Source organism: Dysidea avara, chromosome 12 (assembly GCF_963678975.1).
Source record: "Dysidea avara chromosome 12, odDysAvar1.4, whole genome shotgun sequence".
Lineage (NCBI taxonomy): Eukaryota > Metazoa > Porifera > Demospongiae > Dictyoceratida > Dysideidae > Dysidea > Dysidea avara.
Window position 1 is genome coordinate 23687260 of NC_089283.1, and position 24276 is coordinate 23711535.

The following is a 24276-nucleotide window of genomic DNA, read 5'->3' on the forward strand; positions in this document are numbered from 1 at the left end:
TGTAGTCCATCTAGGTTGAAAAAGGTCACAGCAGAAGATGCAATGAACAAACACGTCAAGTCCTTCTGTGGACACTGTAGCTGGTTGTACACATACAGCACACATCTTTACATGTCAAATCAGCAATGTTTTAAGCTACAATCTATAGGCTACTTGGATAGATACTAAAAGAACTATTATATGCATTATAAAAATATTGTGAGTCAGTCTACTCCTGAAGGAGGGACTATTATGGCTATACCATGCACAAAGAAAAGCCTGGATGATCCATCATGTGAAACATGTACAGTTGGCTAGCCTATGATCCCACTTATACCATTTTGTAGACTAGTGTAATTACAGTATTTGGTAGCAACAGCATAGAATAGGACATTAATTTGACAGACATACATACACACACAGTTTACACCATGCAGAGAAAATCATGTTTTAGCTATCACTTTCACAAATACAACACATACTTACAGGATGTATATAGTACACCTTAGTTATGTTTGGGACCTACTTGACATGGTACTATAATGAGGTGGTCTTATTAATGAGGTCATGAAGTACACCTTAGCTATGTTTGGGACTTACCTGACATGATCACTATTATATGAGGTGATCTTATTAATGAGGTCATGAAGTACACCTTAGTTACGTTTGGGACCTACTTGACGTGATAGACAGTGTGTATTATACGGAAACTTTAACATTTATATAAGGATGTGCTCATGAAAAATATTGTGGTACACATCACAAAAATATATATACTTAACAGGATGTGTCCCACCTGTAGAGAAATTGTGGAACACACACCCAGGGCATGTCCTGTTGTATTAACACATGATATCGATAGTAGCTACATTTGGGACCTACTTGACAAGATAGACAGTGTGTGTTATACGTGTGTACATAGGCCATTCCCATGCAGAACTGAGGTAGTGTTCCCATCTTGTTTCTGTGAAATTCTGTCTGAGGTTGCACAGCTATTTTCCATCACTCAGTGTATCTTGCTATATACTCTACACTACACTGGCCCTACAATATACCCTAATAGAACAGTCACTACATGTTAGAAGTGATAAGTCACTGACATGTGCTAACACTACAGCAATGAAGTGAATACGATAATGTACATATTAAGAAAATAAGACAACTGTTGAGGTTGTGCACAACAGATGACTAGCTCAAGTGTGGTGTTGGAGGTATCCCAACCTGAAAGGAAACTTGTGGGACCAACCTCCCCAGGGCATATCCTGACAAACCTTGTTTACTGAGTACAACAACCATCGTAACAAAGCAATTAAAATACTCTAATAGAACAGTCACTAAGGATAAAAGGTACAATATTTATCAAACTGATCAAAAATCTGAAAGAAATTATAATGCAGAATGTGTAACAAACTAATAGAACAGTAATCAAGAATAAATACTGTATGGCAAAAGAACAGTATCAGAAAAGTTACACAAGACATGAGCTAGTGACTTCCATACCTACACCAAGGGTTGAAACTGTTGAGCCACCACTGCCAGTTATTCACCTCTTATGTAAAGTAGAGTAGAATCTCAAATATTTGATTATTTCAACTCTTAGATGTGACTGTTCTATTAGAGTCCATGAAAGTTTAAGAAAGTTCTAACATTATCACTACAGCCATTTCTTGGCTGTCACCTTTGGTATTGTATCTTGCAATATTTGAAGGCCATATACCCTTTCTCTAGCTCAGCTGTTTTGCTATACCGTGATGGAGGTAGTGGCAATTACAGTGGAACTTAGCCACCTTTGGGCCAAGGGTCTTTATAGAGAGGTGGCTGCCTAAAATGTGTAATGTCACTGTGTGTAGTGTTAGTGTGTTTGGTTATGTAGTTGTACCTTTGTGTATATATCCAGAGTCAAGGCCCTGTGGTATTAAGACTTTATTCAGTATTTTTTAAAGGTGGTACCTCGGTGTGACTAAATATTGGTACATTACAGATCCCTATATTTAGTCACCATCACCAACAAGTCTCAAGAGCCTGTTCTGAAGATCAAGGGTCCATACTGTACCTCCCAACGTTGAGTTGATGTTGAATTTTCACTGATGCCAGCTACTTTGGAATTCAGTGTAAGTGATACCTGTCAACATTAATTTTCATTTCCACTAATGTTCCTAGGCAGCTATCCAAATATAGGAGAATAAACGTAGGGTGTGATCACACCTGTTCAGTAATTTAATTCCGTGGACATTTGATGCAATGCTGTCTCTCCTGTTATTGAGGTTCACTGTACAATAATAACACCTGTGTAATAAGGTCACCTGTCTAAACTGATCAAAATTGGCCTAAGAGTGGCTTGAATATATTGGCACATTTTATACCATGTGTTACCTTCCAATTGCAATTTTATTGTTATCCATCCATAGTTCCAATGGACCTTGATGTGAAGATGAAGGCTGTGATGATTGGAGCTTGTTTCCTCGTTGTAAGTGTTACATCATCTAGTGTTCTTACTACACACCAATACTTGTGTTCTTTACAGGATTTCATGTTCTTTGAACGACAACAGAACAACTGAGAAGACTTTGTGCCTGTGCATTTTGTAACCTGATTATTATGTGTTGTAGAAAGTATTAATGTATGTTAGGCTGTGTGTTGTTAATTGTGTAACATGTCTCAAATAATGTATCATATTTTAGTTTGATCACAATCACAGTTTTATCATAGGTTTCTTCACAATGAAGTTATGCTCATACAAAAAAAACAAGAGCAACGCCTTAAGCTGTTGTTGGTATATGGTCATGGCTATCAGTGAAACTGGACCACCTGTGAACTAAACAGCTGCTGCAGGTTGTGTGAGTACATGCTGGCAAATCCTCAGGACTTTAGTACCTCACAGGAGGACTGTACCCCTCGTGGATAGATGGTGTGGACAGTACCAAAAGCTTCACCTGGACCTCATCATGAAGTGAAACATGGACAAGTCTAATGGGAGAATGGCTGGTTATTGTCACAGTGTAAATTAGCAGGTAATGATGTACACAACATACCTGCTGGGGTGGTACCAAACTAGCCACTAGCATCCTGCTTTATAATAACTGTTGTTGCAATCACACTTGTAAAATGTTTTACATGTAATAACAGTTATTATAAAGCAGGATGTTAGTGGCTAGTTTACCGCCCTAAACCTTCCACCAGGCTAATAGTATATATGTGATCTGATTTTGGAAAGCTTGACTTTTGAGTACAGATATCAATTTTAAAATAACAACAGCACAAGATTGTAACTTTTTCACTCAGTGACACCTGTGGTAGGTCTCACTCTGTGCAAGTTCAATCTGTTGGTCTGAATTTTTGAATTTATCAATGTAGGGCCACTGTGGTATAAAGTTAATTATTCTTGACCTCTGGTGTGTCTGTATGTATTCTAGCTTCTCACCATTAAAAGCTCAACTGGTCTTACAACACCACACCATGGGAAAGGTGTAGCCCTATAGCTGAGAAGGATCACTAGAGTGTTCCAGAAGACCTTTTACAGTCTGCACTGTTCTCTGCTAATCTGTTGGCTTGGGGATAATGAGGGGCTGTGTTGGAGTAATATTGAGACTATTGATTACATTCCTAGTATTATACTGTGATCGCACAATCATCTTACAAACAGAGACATGAATTATACACTGGAAATTAGCTTTCCAAGCAAGGAGGATTTACCATCGACAAGTGGTGAACTTGCCAACCACTTCCTGTGATGGAGATACCTCCTTGAAACTGCTATGGGATTTCACAATACAATGTGACAGACAAATACCACACAGTTGCCCAGAGGCATGTTGTATGTGTAGATTACCATATAGGGAACTTTGGGGGAAAACTTAAGCAAATTTCTACAAATTAACCAACGTTTAACCTGAGAATTACTTGAAGCACTTGAGATTAGAGCTAAAAGTCGAGCTTCAATTTGCCAAATGCAATTCAGTTGGCAATTTGCCAAAGTTTACCCACTCCAAAGTTTTCCTCTATACTGTGACGGTACTGACCTAACCAAGATAACTTATTTAGCTATTCCTTCCATGTGACACTAGAGTTATACAAAGAAACATCAATGGTACACTGATCTAAAGATTGAACACCAGAAAATATGGAACATGTGGGTTGTCATTCTCCCCCTTAAGTTTGTCCTGGGCACTATTGGATCAGTCTTTTAATTTGTGCCTGGTGAATCATTTGAAAACTTTAAACATTTATTGCAAAGGACTGATCCCTAAGATACAGAAGAGTGTTATTTTAAGTTCCTGCCATATAATATTTATTTTTTTTTACTTGAAGATTCAATTCTGACAGAGTATACCAACACCAATCTGAGTATGGTATAGTGCACCAAGGCATGTAGCTACTTAAAATTTATCACGTTTTTTACATAATTGTCAATATATGCACCAAACAGACATGAATATAATTAAACTTTGCCAACACTACAAGTCTAATTTATTTCTAAGGCTTCCAAATGGTGGCTTTGTGGGTTGCCTATATATTTTGCATAGGACACCAAGGTTTTTATGATAATATTCTCTAAACCAAATGTGTTTATAGTTGTGAACTTTTGTAACCACTGGTTGAAGTGGGCAAGTATCAGGCGTAATTACACTACTAAAGATTAATTGAATTTATTCAAATTTACACTGATTACTAGTGTGCATTAGTTAGAGTTTGAGTTATTTTCAGTGTATTTTTCATGCTTCCACTTCTGCTTCCTACCATATAAGGATAATGCAAAATCTGCTCTGTAAGAAATTTAGCCTCTCCTATTGTGCACACATTGGTATCACGGGCTGATCTAGGATTTATAAAAGAGGGGGGCTAACTCAGAACCTAATCTCTTGGGTGAAGGTGTGTGAAGCATGCTGGAACTAGAGGGTCTGGGGGCATGCCCCCCCCCAGGAAAATTTTGAAATATAGATGCTAAAATACTGCAATGTGGAGACATTTCCAAAGAAAAATGCATATTTCTGCCTGTAGATATTTACATACTACCTTTAGATATATATGGCCCTCTGCAGCATTTGCTAATGGAAAGGTTTGGGTAGGTTCAGACAACCAAGCACATAATGCATCCTTTCACAATTGCATGCATGATAATGTTGAAACTGGAAAATTTTGAAATTTGAATGATACGAGATTGAATCTGAGAGTATTTTCAATGGAAATTGTGTACCTGAAGTAAGCACACTGGTACTGGTAATAACTACACAAGTAGATGAACAAGCCTTTTAAACAGACCAATGCACCTCATTCTATGTATAGGTGCAGGCAGATTTGGAAAAATTCCGTAACAGAACTAACTTGAAGTACTTTTATGTTTACTCTGAATGTTCTATTAGAGTAGTTAGGTGACAGTTCTATTAGATTATCTCGATCTTGTACGCCTCCAATGCTGATCCGGGTCCTTGTTGCATAACCCTTAGCATAAATCCACAAATAATGCCTTGGAAAGATGTTTATAAGGTGGTTTTATAAGTATTTGTATTATTAGTGATCATATAATTATGCTAAGACAAAATTTCATCAGTTATATTCCTCAGCATAATGATATTGATCAAGTAAAGCCTAGAAGCGAATGGGGGGGAAGCTTCAGCCCCCAAAGCCTACCCCCTAGGTCCATCCCTGGGTATCAGTAAAAGTTTTATTTGCAATTATCTGGGGAGTTGTGTTTTTACAAAATTGCCAAAAATGGACATTTTCTATTATAAAGCCTAAATTGTAGACAAATTCCACATTTTGCTCTGATAGATCATAGATGTGTTGAGACAGGAGCTTATGAGCCGCCAAAGGTGAGACAAGTAACCCATGTATATCACGATCTCAAAGATTTAACGTAATACCAAAGAGTAGATACGAAAAATTCAAAATGTAGTAAAATTCAATTAGTGTCCAATTAAAATGAATTTTTATAGCAACTAACACTGAGAGGGTAAAGTTATTTAAGGTACTTGCATGGTGAAATTTCTAGATCACAAGCTCATTTGATTACATTGTTAGTATTACAAAAAGTAAAAACCACATTTACTCAAGTACATGCCTTGGTGCACTATATATATATTCAGATAATTATTTACTCCCCTCACGGATGTACATGATGTAGTGTTGTTCACTTTCACTGAAATAGACAATTAATTGATCAAAAAATTTTCAAAACTTCAATAACTGGTAACATTTATTAACTCTTGCCGGTGATAAATATTTAATAACCAATAATCGGATCCCAATTATTTAACTCAAATACATACTACCATTGAGTAGCCAATTATTGGTAACCAATAAACCGGTGATTAAAATTTTGTAGGTGTACAGCTCTAACATGTAGTGTTATCAAATAATATTAACACACTTCCTACTACAACCTAAAACACTAGTCACTACAAAACTACTAAAATACTACTAGTGTAAATTGTTACTAAAACACTACTAGCCTGTTACTACCTTTATCAGCTATTACAATGTGTCCATCATCCATCATTACTATTCCACAAGGACACTCAAACATTGTTTTGCCTTGGTAAGTACCTTCAATGGCTGATGTAAATTTCCCATTTTCTTCAAACACCAACACACAGTGAGTACCCCAAGAACTAATCAACAAGTGTCCATCTGGTGTATAGTGTATCCCAACTGGATCTTGTAACTTGAAGGGGACACCAGTAAAGTCACCAAATACTTTAAGGAACTGTCCTTTAGTGGTGAACACCTGGACTCGGTGATTGTCACTGTCTGTAACAAACAACTGATCTTCACTATTGTTCAGTGTCAGGTCAACAGGTTTATTGAAGGTTCCAGGTTCTGTGCCGTGTTGTCCAAAATAATAAGAGAATTGTTCATTTTGAAATACTTGAATCCTGTTGTTGTACTTATCACACACAAACAACAGTTCTGACTGGGACAACACTAGACCATAAGGAGACTGGAACTGACTGTTAGCTGTACCTTCACTGCCAAACTGGGAAATAAATTCTCCATTTAGTTTAAACTTCTGAATACAGTGTAAGTTACAATCTGCAACATACAAATATCCCTTCTTGTCTACTGCTACTCCAACAATGCGCTGAAACTTTCCATTTCCACTACCTGCTCCACCAATAACATGAGAGTATTGGAAGTGTTTATCAAATACTACTAACTGTTTGGTGGACTGATCACGAACAATAAGTTCATTGTTAGGTCCTTTAGCCAACAGGTAAGGAAATGTTAACTTCTTGTTAGTTGGTCCATATTTGTCAATGATCTTCACCTCCTGCTTCAACTTATTGTAGTCACGAATGTTTGTCAACATTTTGATTTCTTCATGGTTCACTTCTAATCCTCTCCAGTAAACTGATAATGAATAATCTTCCCCTCTTTTAGGATTATACCATATATGGTACTGTCCTCCTGACTCTTCTTCAATATGTGTATTCTGTAAAAACTCCCTCTCCTTGTTGCAACGGATTTCTAGATCTTTTGATTGGTTCACTACAGGACACCCAAAAATGTCTTTCAGTGTAACAGTCACTTTAACTGGATCACTAATTACAACTGGACCACTCACAGTACAATCAGGTAAATGTGGAAGACAAGACACATCACAAACTGAATCATTAACAAACTCAACTGGGTGATGACAAATAACAATCATGTCACTTGGTTTACACTCTGGATCAAGGTTAGTAAGTTCCACTTGTTTCGTTACTTCATCAACTCTTTTCTCAATCCATTTCTTGTATGTTAACAATTGTCTGGTTCTGTTAACTGTTATGATTTTATGGGAGAATTCATCGCAGCTCACCAATTGGCTTTCCACAAACTTTGCACTTTCTCTTTGTACAGCGAGTGTCTTTTTAAATGAAGTCTTGATGGTGTTCACTTTTCCAACTGTTTCTTCTTCTTGTTGCTTCAACAACTTGTATACTTCACCATATGTAGCTCGTATCTTCTCAATATTTGCTTCACTCTCAATGTCAACTTGTTTCTCACAATATTCAATCTTCTTTACTCCATTTCTTACTCGTTCTAACAACTGTTTCAGTGGAGCAGTGACTTGTTTCATCTTCTCTCTTTCTTCATCCACCACTTTTTCAATGAAATCAAAATCATGCTTCTCACGAGGATGATCCTTCAAGGTGCAGTCTCGACATATTAAACTACTACAAGTCTTACAGTACAGGTCTAGTGTTTGTTTGGTATGGGACTTGCAAAATTCTGCCTTTTCTGGTGTAGTGAGAGCTTGTTTGGGATTTTGAAGAAATTCATTGATGGGAACTGTTTCGTGCAATTTGTACGCCTTCACCTTTTTGTGTATTCCAGTACAATCGTGACACAAAGGATCTTCACACTCCATACACCACGTGATCACTTGTAAGACTTCTTCACAGCTACCACACTTTGTCTCCACTGAAGCCTTTCCCACCATTCGTCGTTTTCCATAGATTTCCACTAAACGATTAATGGTAAAATTAGTGGGAATAAATGTTATCACGTCTTGTGGAAGCGGTACACGACATAACGGACAGCATACAATGACCGCCATTTTCTTATTAGATTCTATACTCCTCTCTATACATCGCTTACAGAACGTGTGCAAACACGGGATGGTCTTTGGATCAGTAAAAAGATCTCCACAGATAGAACAAGTTATTTCTTCTTCGATCTGTCGCCATTCCTTCTCTATACCATCGCCACTCGCCATTGTCTAGCTTCACGTGATCAAAATTGCAAGTATGAATAGGGGTGTGGCTGTACCGCAAAATCGGTAAAAATCTCTATTTATCCCTACAATTAGACTTTGCGCCACAATCGAAGATCTGATGGCGAGATCAACCTCGACACTATGAACTAGAAGGAGGTGTTCCCAAATAAGATGAGACCATTTCAGTGTGGTCCCAGTCATCTAGCCGGCTACTAAAGCAGGGTTCGGATAAGGTGGGGATTTGACAAATTGATGAGGTAATAGTCCCACTACTGGGGCCAGTGTTGGGACAGTTACTTTTTATAAGTAACTAGTTACATATTACTTGCTACAGAACTATTTAATTAGTTACAGTTACATATTACCCAAAAAATAAAGTAACTATAATAATATTACATTAGTTTGTGCAGTCCACAGCCTTAAGCTGTCACGTGTGAAACTACCACCTTATCACATGACATGGTTGCATTGTTGGGCAATGTACAAATCTTGGTTATAAGTAAGAGGCTGGTGAATAAGCTTCATTCAGTAGGCTTCATTACTTCGTTGTGGCTAGGCGTTACACAGTGGATACTAACGAGATTAGTATAACGAGATTAGTAACTTCGTTACTTGTAATAATATTACGTAATATTAGACTCATTACAGTATTACTTAGGTATTGTGTTACATTAGTAAGTAAAGTAACTTGAGTTATATTTCCTGTGTATTTCGTTGTATTACTTAGTTACCACAAAAGTAATAATATTACATAACGTGTTACTCCCAACACTGCGGAGGCACTCGGAACATTACCTGTAACCTGACAACACTAAATCATCATCATTAGGTACAGAAAGGGAAATAGGTTGGTGGGATTTTTTATCAGCTTTAGGCCATGACAAATTACTCTTATGTTTTACAGATGCGGCTGGTCAATGTTTTGGCAAACCCAAGAATAATATGTGCAGATCTCTTAAAAATATTCCTAATATGGCTGTAGACTCTTTAATATTGTGCACGTAATGAGAGGTGTAGTAACAAAGGGAAGGAAATGACACTCCATCACTTTATTTCAGAAAGACTGGCTTTTGCACCTGTCAAGATCAAGATACTCTAATAGAGCAGTCACATAAACTTTAACAAAGCAGTCAGTTGTAGCTAGAAAATTTTTACATTTATTTTTATTTTTAGACCTGCAAGGTCACTACTAGAGGGCAAACAATATGTGAAACATATGATTAATTTGGTATGGCTTTATTGTGTACTGGGTGTTGGTAGGTGGATCATATGACCACCTGTACCCCTATATCACCCAACAATGAGTTAGTGTAAAGTGGGAAAGTTTAGCTGATTTGTGATCAACCAATATTAGTTTGTAATGGATGAAAGCGTATGGGGAACATGTGTACATATTGTTAGGAGGTGCTACAAACTTGTCCCCATGGGTCCTCAATTCCAGGGTTCTTACTTTTGCCCACCCATCTTATCAGCCATGACAGGAGATTTAATTTTTCACCATAGACATGTAGCCACATTAATGTACTGATGAATATCTGTGTCATAATCAACTGTAGTATAAGACTACAGGCTGCTGTAAACAAATCATGTTAAAACAACTGTACCTTGGTAACTTGATTGATGAAATTGCTGTTGTCAGACAGGTACCATCACAGATCTATATATGGCCAAGTATCTAACAGTCAGTTTCTTCTAAGTTTTCAACCACAGACCTCATGCATAGGTGTAGCTAGCACCTCGTGGTTGAGGGGGCTAGGAAATGGAAAAGTGATGGTTGAATATGCAAAGCATGTGAGAAAGTCTGCTAAACTAGGGGTTCTGGAGGCATTCCCCCAGAAAAACTTGAAAACTATTTAAATGCTCTGAAATTGAATTTCAGCGTATTGTAGTAGTAAAATCATGCCAGTAGTGTATGCTTACTTGCGTAGATTACCTTTATATCCAATACAAACAATACTGCTGAACACAAAAATTAATTTTAGAGGTGCTTATCATGATCGTCACTCTAAAGTGTTGCTGAGAAGTACTGCAAGTAGATAGTTTCATAACCTTGCTGATTGGTTAGAAAGGTGTTTATATAGTAAACTGAATTGTTGGTGGTAGGTGAATTTTTATATTGTTGAGTACTTAAGAGATAACTAGCTAAATTATAAACATACAGTATGTTAGCATTATAACTTAGAAAAAATATGACACCAAAAGGTACAAAAAATGAAACAAAAAAAAGCTCGTCACAAAGAGCACTCAAACCACAGACCTCCAGCTTGAAGAGCAGTTCCTAACCACTGTACCACCAGTGCTAGCTGCCAGCTGTTCCTATTTTTGCCATATTTAAATGTCACAAATGTAAATCACTATATATCACTATATATCTAACCCATACCTAACCCTAACCTAATGTTTTACAACGTTGTCCTAAGCGCGCTTCTTCCTAATCCTAAGGGCGCTTTTCCTAATCCTAAGGACACTGTTCCTAATCCCAAGGGCGCTGTTCATAATCCCAAGGGCACTGTTTCTAATCCTAAGGGCGCTGTTCCTAATCCTAGGGGTGTTTTCTAACCCTAGGGGAGCTATTACTAATCTCAGGAACACAGTAAGAACGAGAGTAAGAACAAAATTACGTGAAATTATGGTAAAAGCCGAAATAGTAACATACTGTACGTAATGGCTAGTGCTAAATTATTGGGGGGGGGGGGGGGGGGGCTATAGCCCCCACAGCTCCCCCCCCCTCCCGCTTCCTACACCTATGTCATCAAGGCCTACACTGCTTGTATGGCTCACCATGAGACCTGGGACCAGGACAGAAAAGGTACTAAACTGTAACAAATTTTGATAGATCCTTTTGTTGTGTTCTGATGTAGACTGCAGTGGAACACCTCTAAGACAGACACCAGGAGAATTCATTTTTGTCCTTTGTAAGGTAATCACTGTAAAAACTGAAGTTGTTTTCTTTTATTGCTTGTCAAAACTGTTGAAGTGGAAACTACCTGGAATTACAAAGTGAAAATCTATCAGCCATGAATGTACACTCCCCCATTGGTGTGTTAGACGTACACTTGTATACCTCTGACTAGATGACCTTTCCCTTTTGTTTGTGAGTGGTTGGGTGGGTGGGGAAAAGAAGTGTAGCTATGTGACACTGGTGTAGTTTGTGTAGTACATGTAGTGTGATGTTTCCTTGACTGACTGGCTACTAGTTGGAGGTCATTTACTACAGAACATCATACTAGAGTGTCAGTGGGGTTGATCGATGGTGACCTTGTTGATAGGTTCCTTGACCTCTGATAAGAGAGAGAGTGGTGAAAAATATGAAAGTGAGTATATACCTACCGCCTCTCAGCACATACCACAGTAGCTAGTCCGTGTGGCTGTTGTGTGAGTGTAACCTCACCAAACCTCACCTACTTAATTAGCTAGGAACTGTTGTTACTTGACAACTACTCCTATAATATAATGTAGTTTTATTGTTACAAGCTATAAGGGGATAACTTATCAATGTTTCGAATTCATGTGGCTTGTTAGCATCTACAGTGATAGAAAATTGCTAGTAAACAGATGGCTACATTAGGCAGGTCACTTGTACACAAATGACACATTCGGAGATTATCAAGTTGGCTGGTGTAGAATGGTGTGACCTTATTTATTAAACAAATCCCCCTACAATATCTCACTGTATAAAGTTTTCACTATGCAGTTAATAGTGTAAATAGGAAATTTGTTACACCCCTAATCCTGTGTGTGGTCCCAACACTTGTCACTAGTGTACACACATTAGTGACCAGGTGTGTAATAACCAGTCTTATCAGCTATGACAGGAGACTTGATTTTTCATGTAGCCACATTCACTGTCAAAGTTAAGTTGTCTGCTTTTGCTGGTCCCAGGTCCTGTGGTGAACCATACAAGTAGTCTAAGGCCTTGATGAGGGCTCTGGTTGAAGAACCACAGTAGAGCACTGTTACCTACTCCACCATGCCTGTACCTTCCAGGACTTTTATGAATAATGGGTAAGATGCAGTTCTATAAGACACACGTGCTAGCAAAGCTTAGCAATTTATTGTTAGTAAATAACAACAGTGTATTTGGGGAAATGTAGCAAATGTAATTTCATTGGTCATGTTGTCGAGCACAAACCAAACCAATATGGGTGTAGTTGTTTTGTTTACCAGTTTAAGGGAACATTTTGTACAGGTGGAGTGTTGCTTGTTGACTCAGATTACTTTGAGAAGGAAGACAAATGATGCTAAACTGTACTAGTTAGTTCACTCTTATAGACTATCAGTAGAGAATTCCACAAAATTGAAAATAATGGAACAAATTAGTGGAAGCATTCGAGGGAGCACTGAATCCACTTAGATGATGTACAATGTATTGTGTTTATTATTTGTGGTTGTGCAGTTGCACCCCCAGTGTTGTACAGCTGTCTACAAGTAATTACAGCTGTACGTCATACCGCTGCCTTACAAGTAATTATATCTAAATCCAAATAGCTGTATCCAAATTGAAGCTAGTCTTGCTTTATACATTATTTTTTAGTAAAATTATACATACCTGCAACCCGTTATGAATATTCTATTAGAGTACTTTTGACTAATTTACAGTTTGATAGGGATAGCAGGTATATTTTGCAGAATAAGGTACATTGTTTGTGTTTCGTCCTTGTATGTGTTTGTGCCTGTTATAACGTAGTGTTAGTAGCCACATTTTGTCCTTGGTGATGTTATGGCTGTTAAATTATGTTAATGAATGAACTTGCTCTTAGTGTCATGTGAGCCAATAATTTGACTGCCAAGCCTTTATCACTCAATCACAATCCCAGTGTCTGTAGTCAGAGGTGGAGGCAGTTAAAGTACTGTGAAAATTCAAAACCTTTGTTAGGTGTGGATGATGTAATGAAGTGGGGCATCATTGTAGGCATGTTTTATAACCATTTTCAGCGGCGGATTTAGGAATTTTCAGAGGGGATTTCAGGTTCAGAAAGTTTTCAATAACTGTTGATCCCAGACTGAGAAGTGTATCAGTATAGTCCAGCTGGGGTGAAAGTTAGCTCAGTGGCCTATAGTTACATAGATGTATAGCTTAAACTAGCTAGCAATGAATCTCTCCACAACATTGTTTCATAGTTGAATCTCCAGGCCTTCGCAGAATGTTTTGAAATAAAACAGCACTTGTATTAAGTTAAATGATGATTGCTTTTAGAGATGCTTAACACACTTAAATGCCTGGTATTGCCATTTTCAGTGATTTCAAAGGCAAAAGTATGGAGTTTGGCCAGTAGAAAAAGTCCCAATGTAATACACTATGTGTAATTGCTGGTGATTTTATCACCCATAAATAAATTTGGGGCACGCACACTATTTTCAGAGGGGATTTTAGCTGAAACCATTGCAACCCCCCTGTATCCGCCACTGCTTTTACAAAAGGAAATACTCCACCTTGTGCTGACACTGAGGCTCACGTGACATTCTAAACTTAAGCTGTGCAATTAAGGTAATATTTTCAAATGTTTTTGCCCTCCTTTAGTCTCATGTGCTTTTATTACATGTACACTTACTAGCGTAAGTCACTGATTATCGGCAGGTACCAATTATTGGCACTTGTAAACTATAGAGGCTACAGGGTATATGGAGGCTACCAAGTTCCACAATTGGCTGTTATATCCTCTAAAACATTTCTTAGAATCGTTTTCATTCAGTGATTATTGTTGTTAAAGCACTATACAAGCCATTCTGGTTAAGCATGGAATTGCATAAAGATAATTTTATATTGGAAACCAGTATGCTTTTACATCTAACCTGAATATCTCTTGAACGGCTGGCCTCATCGAAAAATTTCACAAAGAAACAATGAGCCATCATGGAGTTACACACAAAATCACACATTGTGCCGATAATTGGTCAATCACGAAAGTACAGTTGCCAATAATAGATACCCCATACCAATAATTGGCGCACAATAGGAATTACGATTTTCCTCATAACAAGATAGTCTTGTGCCCAGCTGGGCTTGTGCTAAGCGCAAACGCCGTCTGGTGATAATGCTCGAGTTTCTTGGGCCCAGAAGTGCGATCCAGCCAAAATGTTGGCTGGCCAATCAGAATCGAGGAGTTGCATAAGTTTAAAAACAGTGAAAAACCGATCTAAAATGGCTAGGGATAAAGTAAAACTCGGAATAGGGCATTTACTAGATGTGATCTCTTCTTTTACCAGTATTAGTAGAGAGTAGCATTTCATTTTTGGTTAAATATTGTACCACGATTCTTCTGTCTTATAAGGTGAGATCAGAAAACACAACGTGACAACAAACCTCTTGAACAAACCAGGTCAAAAACTTCTAATGAATGGCTTTAAATTGTCTGCTTTTCGTCTACTTCCAATACATTCATGCGATTGTGCAACTCATCGATTCTGATTGGCCAGCCAATATTTTGGCTGGATCACACTTCCAGGCCCAATAAACTCAAGCATTGTCACCAGATGGTGTTTGTGTGTTAGCGCGAGCCCGGCTGGGAATGAGACTAATAACAAGATGTTCACTTACTTGAGATAATTAAAATTTGGTGCGCTAAGAAACAAAGGACTGCTCTGTTAAATAGTTCAAACCGGAAGTTCGTACGCCATTGAATTAAGGAATTACAATTGCGTGATGAAATTGTGCTGATAATTGGTGACTTACGCTATAAGGCATGACAAAAAATGTATCAGAAGATGATTATGTCTCCCTGTTACCATGTATAGAGTGGTCATGACCCATGGTGAAAGATTGTCTTTGTATTGCGAATTGCAAAGGTTGCACATGTGTCACATGTTTTATGTTTTGCCACAAATGAAACAGTGGCTGAAGTTTCTATGAGGAGGCTTAAACCCAACTCTGTTGTTAAAAAAGCCTTTCTAGTGGTTTGGCTGTTGTATTTCTGTGTGTATACATCACATAATTGTTTGGTGTGTTACCTGAAACTGCATTATTGTGACCTCACAAATGAGGTGGTCTCTGAGCAATGTTTGGGACCTATTTGACATGGTCACTATAATGAGGTGGTCTTATTAATGAGGTCATGACATACACATTAGCCATGTTTGGGATCTACGTACTTGACATGGTCACTATAATAAGGTGGTCTTATTAATGAGGTCATGAAGTACACCTTAGCTATGTTTGGGACCTACTTGACATGGTCACTATAATAAGGTGGTCTTATTAATGAGGTCATGAAGTACACCTTAGCTATGTTTGGGACCTACTTGACATGATCACTATAATGAGGTGGTCTTATTAATGAGGTCATGAAGTACACCTTGGCTATGTTTGGGACCTACTTGACATGGTCACTATAATGAGGTGGTCTTATTAATGAGGTCATGAAGTACACCTTAGCTATGTTTGGGACCTACTTGACATGATCACTATAATGAGGTGGTCTTATTAATGAGGTCATGAAGTACACCTTAGCTATGTTTGGGACCTACTTGACATGGTCACTATAATGAGGTGGTCTTATTAATGAGGTCATGAAGTACACCTTAGCTATGTTTGGGACCTACTTGACATGGTCACTATAATGAGGTGGTCTTACTAATGAGGTCATGAAGTACACCTTAGCTATGTTTGGGACCTACTTGACATGGTCACTATAATGAGGTGGTCTTATTAATGAGGTCATGAAGTACACCTTGGCTATGTTTGGGACCTACTTGACATGGTCACTATAATAAGGTGGTCTTATTAATGAGGTCATGAAGTACACCTTAGCTATGTTTGGGACCTACTTGACATGATCACTATAATGAGGTGGTCTTATTAATGAGGTCATGAAGTACACCTTAGCTATGTTTGGGACCTACTTGACATGGTCACTATAATAAGGTGGTCTTATTAATGAGGTCATGAAGTACACCTTAGCTATGTTTGGGACCTACTTGACATGATCACTATAATGAGGTGGTCTTATTAATGAGGTCATGAAGTACACCTTAGCTATGTTTGGGACCTACTTGACATGGTCACCATAACGAGGTGGTCTTATTAATGAGGTCATGAAGTACACCTTAGCTATGTTTGGGACCTACTTGACATGATCACTATAATGAGGTGGCATTGTTAAAACTCCGAAACACAGTCTTTGCTAAGTGGTATATGTCAAATTTTTGTTATGCTTCCTTCTCTATTCTTGTCGTGGCTTCCATGCTTGTTTTACATCCTGTCTTGCCAGTCAGACATCTTTGTCGGGAAAGAGGGACCAAAACAAGCAAATGAACATCAATCTGTACTTGGCGATTCTGCTCTATCTTTCTTACTTAGTGATTCTTTAAGTGGTACAGTGTCACCTGATGTATAGTTACCATACTTACTGAACTTTACCACACCCTCAAACTATAGTTGTAAATTTAATTCACTGATTGTGTTGTTCCCTTAAGTTCTTTTGCACAAGGCAGTGTCCTGACAAAAAAAAATGTAGATATTTGTTAGAGTGTTTAACATGAATATTGTTGATCATGGTGTGATGACTTGCGTGACAGAAAGAAATGTCTCACCTTAGCATGTTGTGCAAATACAGGACACTAGTAGTAGGCAGGCTTATGGTGCACTCTAAATTACTGTAGTGTGGCACTGTAAAGACCTCACCCTTTTTATATATAGTTTGGCTGTTTTTGTGTGAATAGATTATGCACAAGATAAGATATGCACACGTATATAATAGAACCACTGTTAATGGATGCTCCCTGTAATGGACACTTCCAATTATGGACACTATGCCATGGTCCCTACCAGTCGGCTACCATACTCACATTTCCTATAACTAGGCACCGGCCTATTATGCTGGCATAATTTCGAGACATCATAAACTTCCAAAACGACATACTCGGAGTTTTCCTCCATAACTTTAGTTCAAAGAAACATAAAGCCACCAAATTTGGAACAGGTGTTCTGTACAGATTGTTTTTATATTATGGCAATTTGTACACAAAAATTCAAATTCTTTCTAATGTTAGAGCACCAAGTGTATGCTTTATTAGAAAATTATGTTTTAAAATTTTTTGAAAGTTTGGGTGTATCTGCCAACTATTTACTAAAACTCAAACTACCTATAGTTGAAACAAAAATTTCCACTGTAAAACATATGCAAATTTATCTTTAGAAAACAACGTATAGCAGCGTTTTTGAAAGTATGGACTGTAAAAAATCTGGTGAATCATTATAGGTATAGCTCTGAAATTTATGCTATAAACAGTGTACAAATATTTAAAATTTCCACTGTAACAGAATTTTAAAATTCTAAAAGTACCAGAGCTAAACTAAAATCTAGACTATAAATTACCACCCACACAATTATAAATCTATTAGTATCGTAGAGCCAACCATTAGAAGTAACAAAACATGGGAACTGCAGAAACATTTGAGCATAATTATGAGCATAATAGGTAAAAATCTTGAGCACTGCAGCATAGCATAATAGGTAAAATTAAAAACATAATAGGCTGGTGCTTACCTATAACTTCAACACAATGGACACCTCTTTACATATATCAGCTAACAGACAACCTATAGTATGAGTACCCCTGCTATGTACTATAAATATCTCTGCAAAGAAAACCTCTGCATAAAGGAGAGGCAATCATGGTCCCCTGGTGTCTGTCATTTAGAGTCTCAGTACATATATATGTCCGTACATTCTGTGTTGCTCTCCTCTGTGCTTCCATTGATACCCTTCGATTGTACAGCAGTATTAATCTCTACAGATAGTACCATTAAATGTTGTGTTTTGGTTACTATATGAATTTCCCACTAGGGACCCGCCGATTATGCTAGCATAATTTTGAGCATAATAGGTACCTAAAAGCATTGAGCATAATGCCAGCATAATAGGTTAAATATTTGTACGATAGTGTAAACTCTTGCTAGGAAAATGACAATTGCAAAATAAGATTGATATACTCTAATAGAGCAGTCAGTAACTCTAATAGAACAATCATCAACCTGACTGTTCTATTAGAGTATATCGATCTTGTCTCTTACATGCAGGCATGCAGCAAGAATTTATTGTTTGTGTTCCAGCCACTCATTTTTTTCTTGTTAAACTAGCAGCAAAGCATATGAACTAAGGCATGAACATTGAGCATAATCGAGCATAATAGGTAAATATTGAGCATTAATTTAAGCATAATAGGTGAATTTTTGAGCAGTGCAGCATAGCATAATAGGTAAAATTATGAGCATAATCGGCGGGTCCCTATTTCCCACCTAGTTTAGGTTTAGCTAACTTTTGGCACTTCTTCTTGCTGCATGCTTGTTTCATTTTTCCTGGTCCACCAAAACGAGGCTTGTCTTTACAATACTTGCACTGGCCACAATCTGCTTGTAGGCAGTTGTCACACAACCCACATCTGCGACTTGTAGGCCTACATTTCATTCCTGCAAAGATAGACATTTGGTGTTGTACAGCAATGCGTGTCAAATGTGTAATGTGTGTGCAAGTGTGTGTGTGTGTGTGTGTGTGTGCGTGTATGTGTGAGCGAGTGCATACATATGCATTTATGTATGTAATGGGTGTGGGACTTAGCATGTGAAGGCCTTCACTGTTCAGTCTCATTGCTCCCGAGCAGTACTAGTCCAAGCATTTGCAGCTACACTGATTGATAGCATACACAAGAGAAGATGGATAGGTGTCACTGTGTGTACACAGCAACCAAAGACTATGCTTAGCTTTCATATGTGTTGTGTCTGTGTGTCTGTGTGTCTGTGTGCTCAAAGTGTGTCTGAGTACACAAATGGTATAGATATGAGCCACCACAGCTATTTGCCTCAAACTCCTTGTACAATTGAATCTTTAAATTGTAACATTGCCAAGATTTCTTGGAGGTTTAGAGGGTCTGGGTTTATTTTTCCTGAGTGGACACTAGTAATGATGCATTCCCTTAAGTAATTATTGTAACATGCATTTAGTGTTCAACTAGCTGAAACCTACACTCTGTCTTATAGATACTATTAACAAACTTGCTGTGTTATTCTGCCAGCTGCCTTAAACCACTTTTTAGTACACTGGCTTCCTCCACAATATTTGCAAAGCTGAAACATGAAATTGGTACTAAAGCTTTGTCTTGTGCCCAGCCATTCTGTGTCAGAATTAAGTGATCACCTCTCGCACTTTGGTGTGTTTGTACAGGGTTTTCTGCACTTTTTTCGATTTCATACAAGATGTGTAGTGTGTTTTAAAGCAGTTTATCTGGTAATAGTGGTGGATACACTCAAACCAACAAATTTCTTTAACAGTGATGGTAGCAGAGGTTATTTCACTTCAAGGATAACAAACACACGTTCACAACCTCACTACACATGTTGCACAAAATTGCAAGAAGTGCTGAAATCCCCTGTAGTATTATGGTGCTCATCTCCCATCCAAATTTTAGCCCCATACACCACATGGTTTATGATTAACAGTATAATTGTGTTAAAGGTTCATTGATAATGTGGGCCATATATTTTCAATCAATTGTTTATACCTGCAAGATTTACAACAGAAGGCTTAACATCACTGGCAGTATGGTCTTCCATTTTGGTGTGTTTCTTTGTATCATCAGCAGCTTTCTTTGTGTTAGACTATAAGGACATCGATCATGATTGCCCATAAATCACAAAAGCAAACCTTTTCTAAATCTGTGTACTCTGTAGCAATAGCCTCAGTGGGCTCTGTATCCTATTAGCATGTATGTTTGACCCAACATCTGTAAGTAATCTAATGATACACACCTTAGACTCCAATTTTGCAAGTATGGATAATTTCTCATCAGTAGTTGCATGCCTGCATAGCAGTGGAGTGAATAGATATAAAATAGCGAGCATGCTTGTGAGGCAGCAAATTTCTCACCTCAACCGATTAATTTTGGAGATTTCTTCCTGCCTGGTGAACCAATTACCTTCTTGAATTTCTATTGGTGGTCAAGTTTCTTCCCGGGTGCTATGGTCTACTTGTTAGAAAATGGTCGTGGCATTGAGGTTGACTTCTCAGAATGCTCAATTGTTGCCTTGCACTTTAAGATAGCATTGGTTAACAATCAGTTGCTGTGCTGCAAGCACGGCTTCACTTCTTCAGTTGTTATTAGCATGCGTAGTTCATTTAGAAGAGTACGAGTAGTTTGTAGGTGTGTATTACTATCACCTTAGATGTATTTATACATGGTTACTGACTGGTATGATAATACAGCAGCATGCTTACCACGACTGGTGGTGGTGGTATCTTCTGTAGGTTGTTCAACTGGAGGATAGTGCACTGTGATTGGCTGGTCTTCGTAATCCTCATCCCATGGTTCATCTGACCCCTGCTGTTGAGATCGTTGTAAGGAATGTACACGGTGTATATGTTTATAAATATGTCCATTTCCATAGTCATAACACTGGTGATCACATGTATACATGTGGCAACACAGGAATCCACACTCAGAATTATGTGCATACATCTGGTCCAACTGAACATTCAGAGCAGGCTGCTGACTTTTTGCTCACAGTATACCCAACAGTGACAAGGCCAGAGGTACTCTTGACAATCCAATGATTGCCATCAATGTCCTGAAATGTTATATAATACATTGTTATGATACATGTGCAATTTTACACACTGTCACATCTTCAGCTTTAATTTGCAATCCTCTCTTGTGCCTATGAGCTTCCTTGACCTTCTGTTTATTGATTGTCCCCAATCTTTGCTTTTGTGCCACCTTGAAAAAGCAATCTTGTTCAATTCTCCGCAGAGCATCAATTAGAAAGTCCACTCAGGTGTCTTCTATTGACTTTACCGTTCAGGTAGTTAGTCTTTAGTTTAGCATGAAAACTATGAAGTATATGTATTGTTTATAATGCGTATCTTGCAAACTTGAAGCGTGGGCACCTTTCTAAGTACATGTTGGAGTCAGTATCTGCATGAGAAAAGTGGTGATAGCATCTTGCCCATTTATCTATTCACACAGAATCATCATGTTGCATTGCTGCAATCAGTAGTAGCAGCTAAGAGTAGTAGCAGCAGTTAAGAGCAGTAGCATCTAGATGCAAGCTGTATTGAGTAATAGGCAGTTGCAAGCAGCAGTTGCAAGCAGCAGCTGCAAACAGCAGTTGCAAGCAGCAGCAGCAAGTCACAATTAGAAATATCAGCCAGAAGTAGCACGTAAAAGCATTAATAACTGCAAACAGCAACAGCCTGCTGCAAGAAGCAGCAGCAACTACAAAATTACAGGCAGCAAATTGTGAGTAGCAACTGTTGTCTGTAAAGAAGCAGCAGACAGCATATGCAGCAGAAGCATCTTTAGTTTGCAGGTGAATCATTAGCTGATTTTCAGGTGGAACATGAGTTAATATACATGTAAGTGAAATATCACTTAGTCGGTTTGTAGCTTGATCTTTAGCTAATTTAAAACATTAGTTATAGTTTGCAGGTGAAACATCAGCTAATTTGCAGGCAGAATATTAGATAGTGTACAGGGGAAACATTTTTTAACTTTTGCAGATAGAATATTAACTAGCTTTTAGGTGAAACATTTAAACAGGTCCCCATTTAAGTAGCTGGGTAGACTGGAGCAATGTGAGTAAAGTTTCTTGTTCAAGGGAACAGCAACAACAACACCAAATGGCATAACCAAGAATCGAACCTGAAATCTCTTGATTACCAGGCCGATGCTCTAGCCACTTGGCTATGCTGCCTCTACACACACACACACACACACACTATACTGCACTACATACACTACACACACACACACACACACACACACACTATACTGCACTACATACACTACACACACACACACACACACACACACACACACACACACACACACACACACACACACACACACACACACACACACAGTACACTACGTATGTACGTATATACCACACAGAAAAACACTACTACAGCTATGACATACATGAACGAGTATTGTGCTTATCTATGTGTACATGCATACATACATACATACATACTTAACAGGAATGATAGTAATTACTTGAATAATTCCTTTAATATAATTATTATTATATTTTGTGATTATTGCATATCATGATTAGTGGTGCAATCGATTAACAGCATAACTGATAATCACACAGCCCTACTTCCTCCATTATGTACCACCAACAGGTCATGGAAGAACCACCTAAGGAGTGTCACAAAGGAACATCAATTAAGTATCTACCAGACCTTGTGCATACTGGTTCATGAAGTAGACAGATCTTTGTTTACCACATGGATGACCCAGTTTACTGAGTACTGGAACACCATGCAGAGAGCCCAACTTTGTCAAGTATTTTAACACTTACTACAAGGAAAGAGCAGGTAATTAAGTATGTACTTATCTGTAGCTTTTTGCTGATATTTTGACAGTTAGCAACAGGCAGCTGCTGCTTATTGTTTACTTTCTGCTGCTGTAACTGTTTTTTATTTTATTTTACTGATGGCTGTTGGCTGCTACAAGGTGTACTTGCAGTTGATCAGTGCTTGTGATTAACTGTTGCTTGCAATTGTTTAACACTCCTTGCAGCTGTAGTTGCTGCTTCTTGCACCTGACTGCTACTACTGTATATAACTTGCTGCTGCTTGTAGCTGCCTGCTACTGTCTAGTTGGCTGCTAACTAGTACAGTAGTACAGTTGTGATTATGGCTTGCTGCTGCTTGTGATTGTCTGCTGCTTGTGATTGTCTAGTCATCTGCTACTATTTCTTGTAGCTTACTGTTACTTTGTATGCAGCTAACTACCAACTGCTTCTGCTGGTTGTAAATTGTTGCTGTTACCAGAGCTATGTGCAGTTTGCTATTACTTCTAGCTTTCCACATGCTTATATAATACTAATTAGTATACTAATGTATGCAGTGATTAATATGAGATTGCAAAGTAAATTTGAGAATAATAAACTTAGTTAAATGTATGTATCAAGCTTGATGTGTAGTTACTTAATGGACTGCATAAGTGCATATGTAACAAAGTGGTTACTCAATCACTTAGTGGCAATTAATTCATTACTATGTGTAAATATCATATTCCATGTCATGTGTAATCATTAATTTAACAGGGGTGGCATACCTGACAGATTATTTTAGGGAAAATAAAAGTGATGGAAAAGCAAATCTTTATGCATACTGTAGACATCTGTTTAATAATTCCTGAAGTCAACTGCTGCATAATATCTTGATACCTGACTCATGTGACCCACAAATATCATAACATAAGTAAAGAATGGCCGATTATCTGATTGAATGTGTTTAGTTAGGAGTATGCCAGTGTCATTGCATATGAGCTCAGTTCCAACTAGTCATCACTATTATGTTATCTATATAAGCCATTAGTTGTTATGTAATGCTATACATGATATGTCTTGTGGTGGAACCACCACCAGCAGATTTGCATGTGTTCGATCTGTTATTGATGAAAGGCTATAAAGAAGGCTGTTACCTGAGAACTCAAGCATTCTACATACCACCTGTGCTTTAGTGTGAGATGTGATGCTAATATAAAGTAACTCTACCAAAGGTAATCCAAACACATTCATTTATCTAGTATTTTGATGTGCATACAGCAGTAACTATATAAATTGTAATGTGCCATATGTAGTAAGATAAACC

The 24276-nt window shown here is 37.9% G+C and overlaps 1 protein-coding gene and 1 long non-coding RNA gene across 2 annotated transcripts; both read right to left on the minus strand.

Annotated features, from left to right (window-relative positions):
* Positions 1-6412: 6412 nt before the first annotated feature.
* On the minus strand, positions 6413-8677 carry LOC136239949 (E3 ubiquitin-protein ligase TRIM71-like). Its single transcript, XM_066030692.1, has one exon. It carries the CDS (start codon positions 8675-8677, stop codon positions 6413-6415), a length of 2265 nt encoding a protein of 754 aa, XP_065886764.1.
* Positions 8678-20127: 11450 nt separating this feature from the next.
* LOC136241808 (uncharacterized) lies at positions 20128-21932 on the minus strand. Its single transcript, XR_010694417.1, has 7 exons — positions 21556-21932; positions 21287-21498; positions 20887-21236; positions 20539-20829; positions 20421-20472; positions 20317-20367; positions 20128-20270 (listed from the first exon to the last, which is right to left on the minus strand). It is a non-coding gene; the product is annotated as an uncharacterized lncRNA (long non-coding RNA).
* Between the last annotated feature and the right edge of the window lie 2344 nt (positions 21933-24276).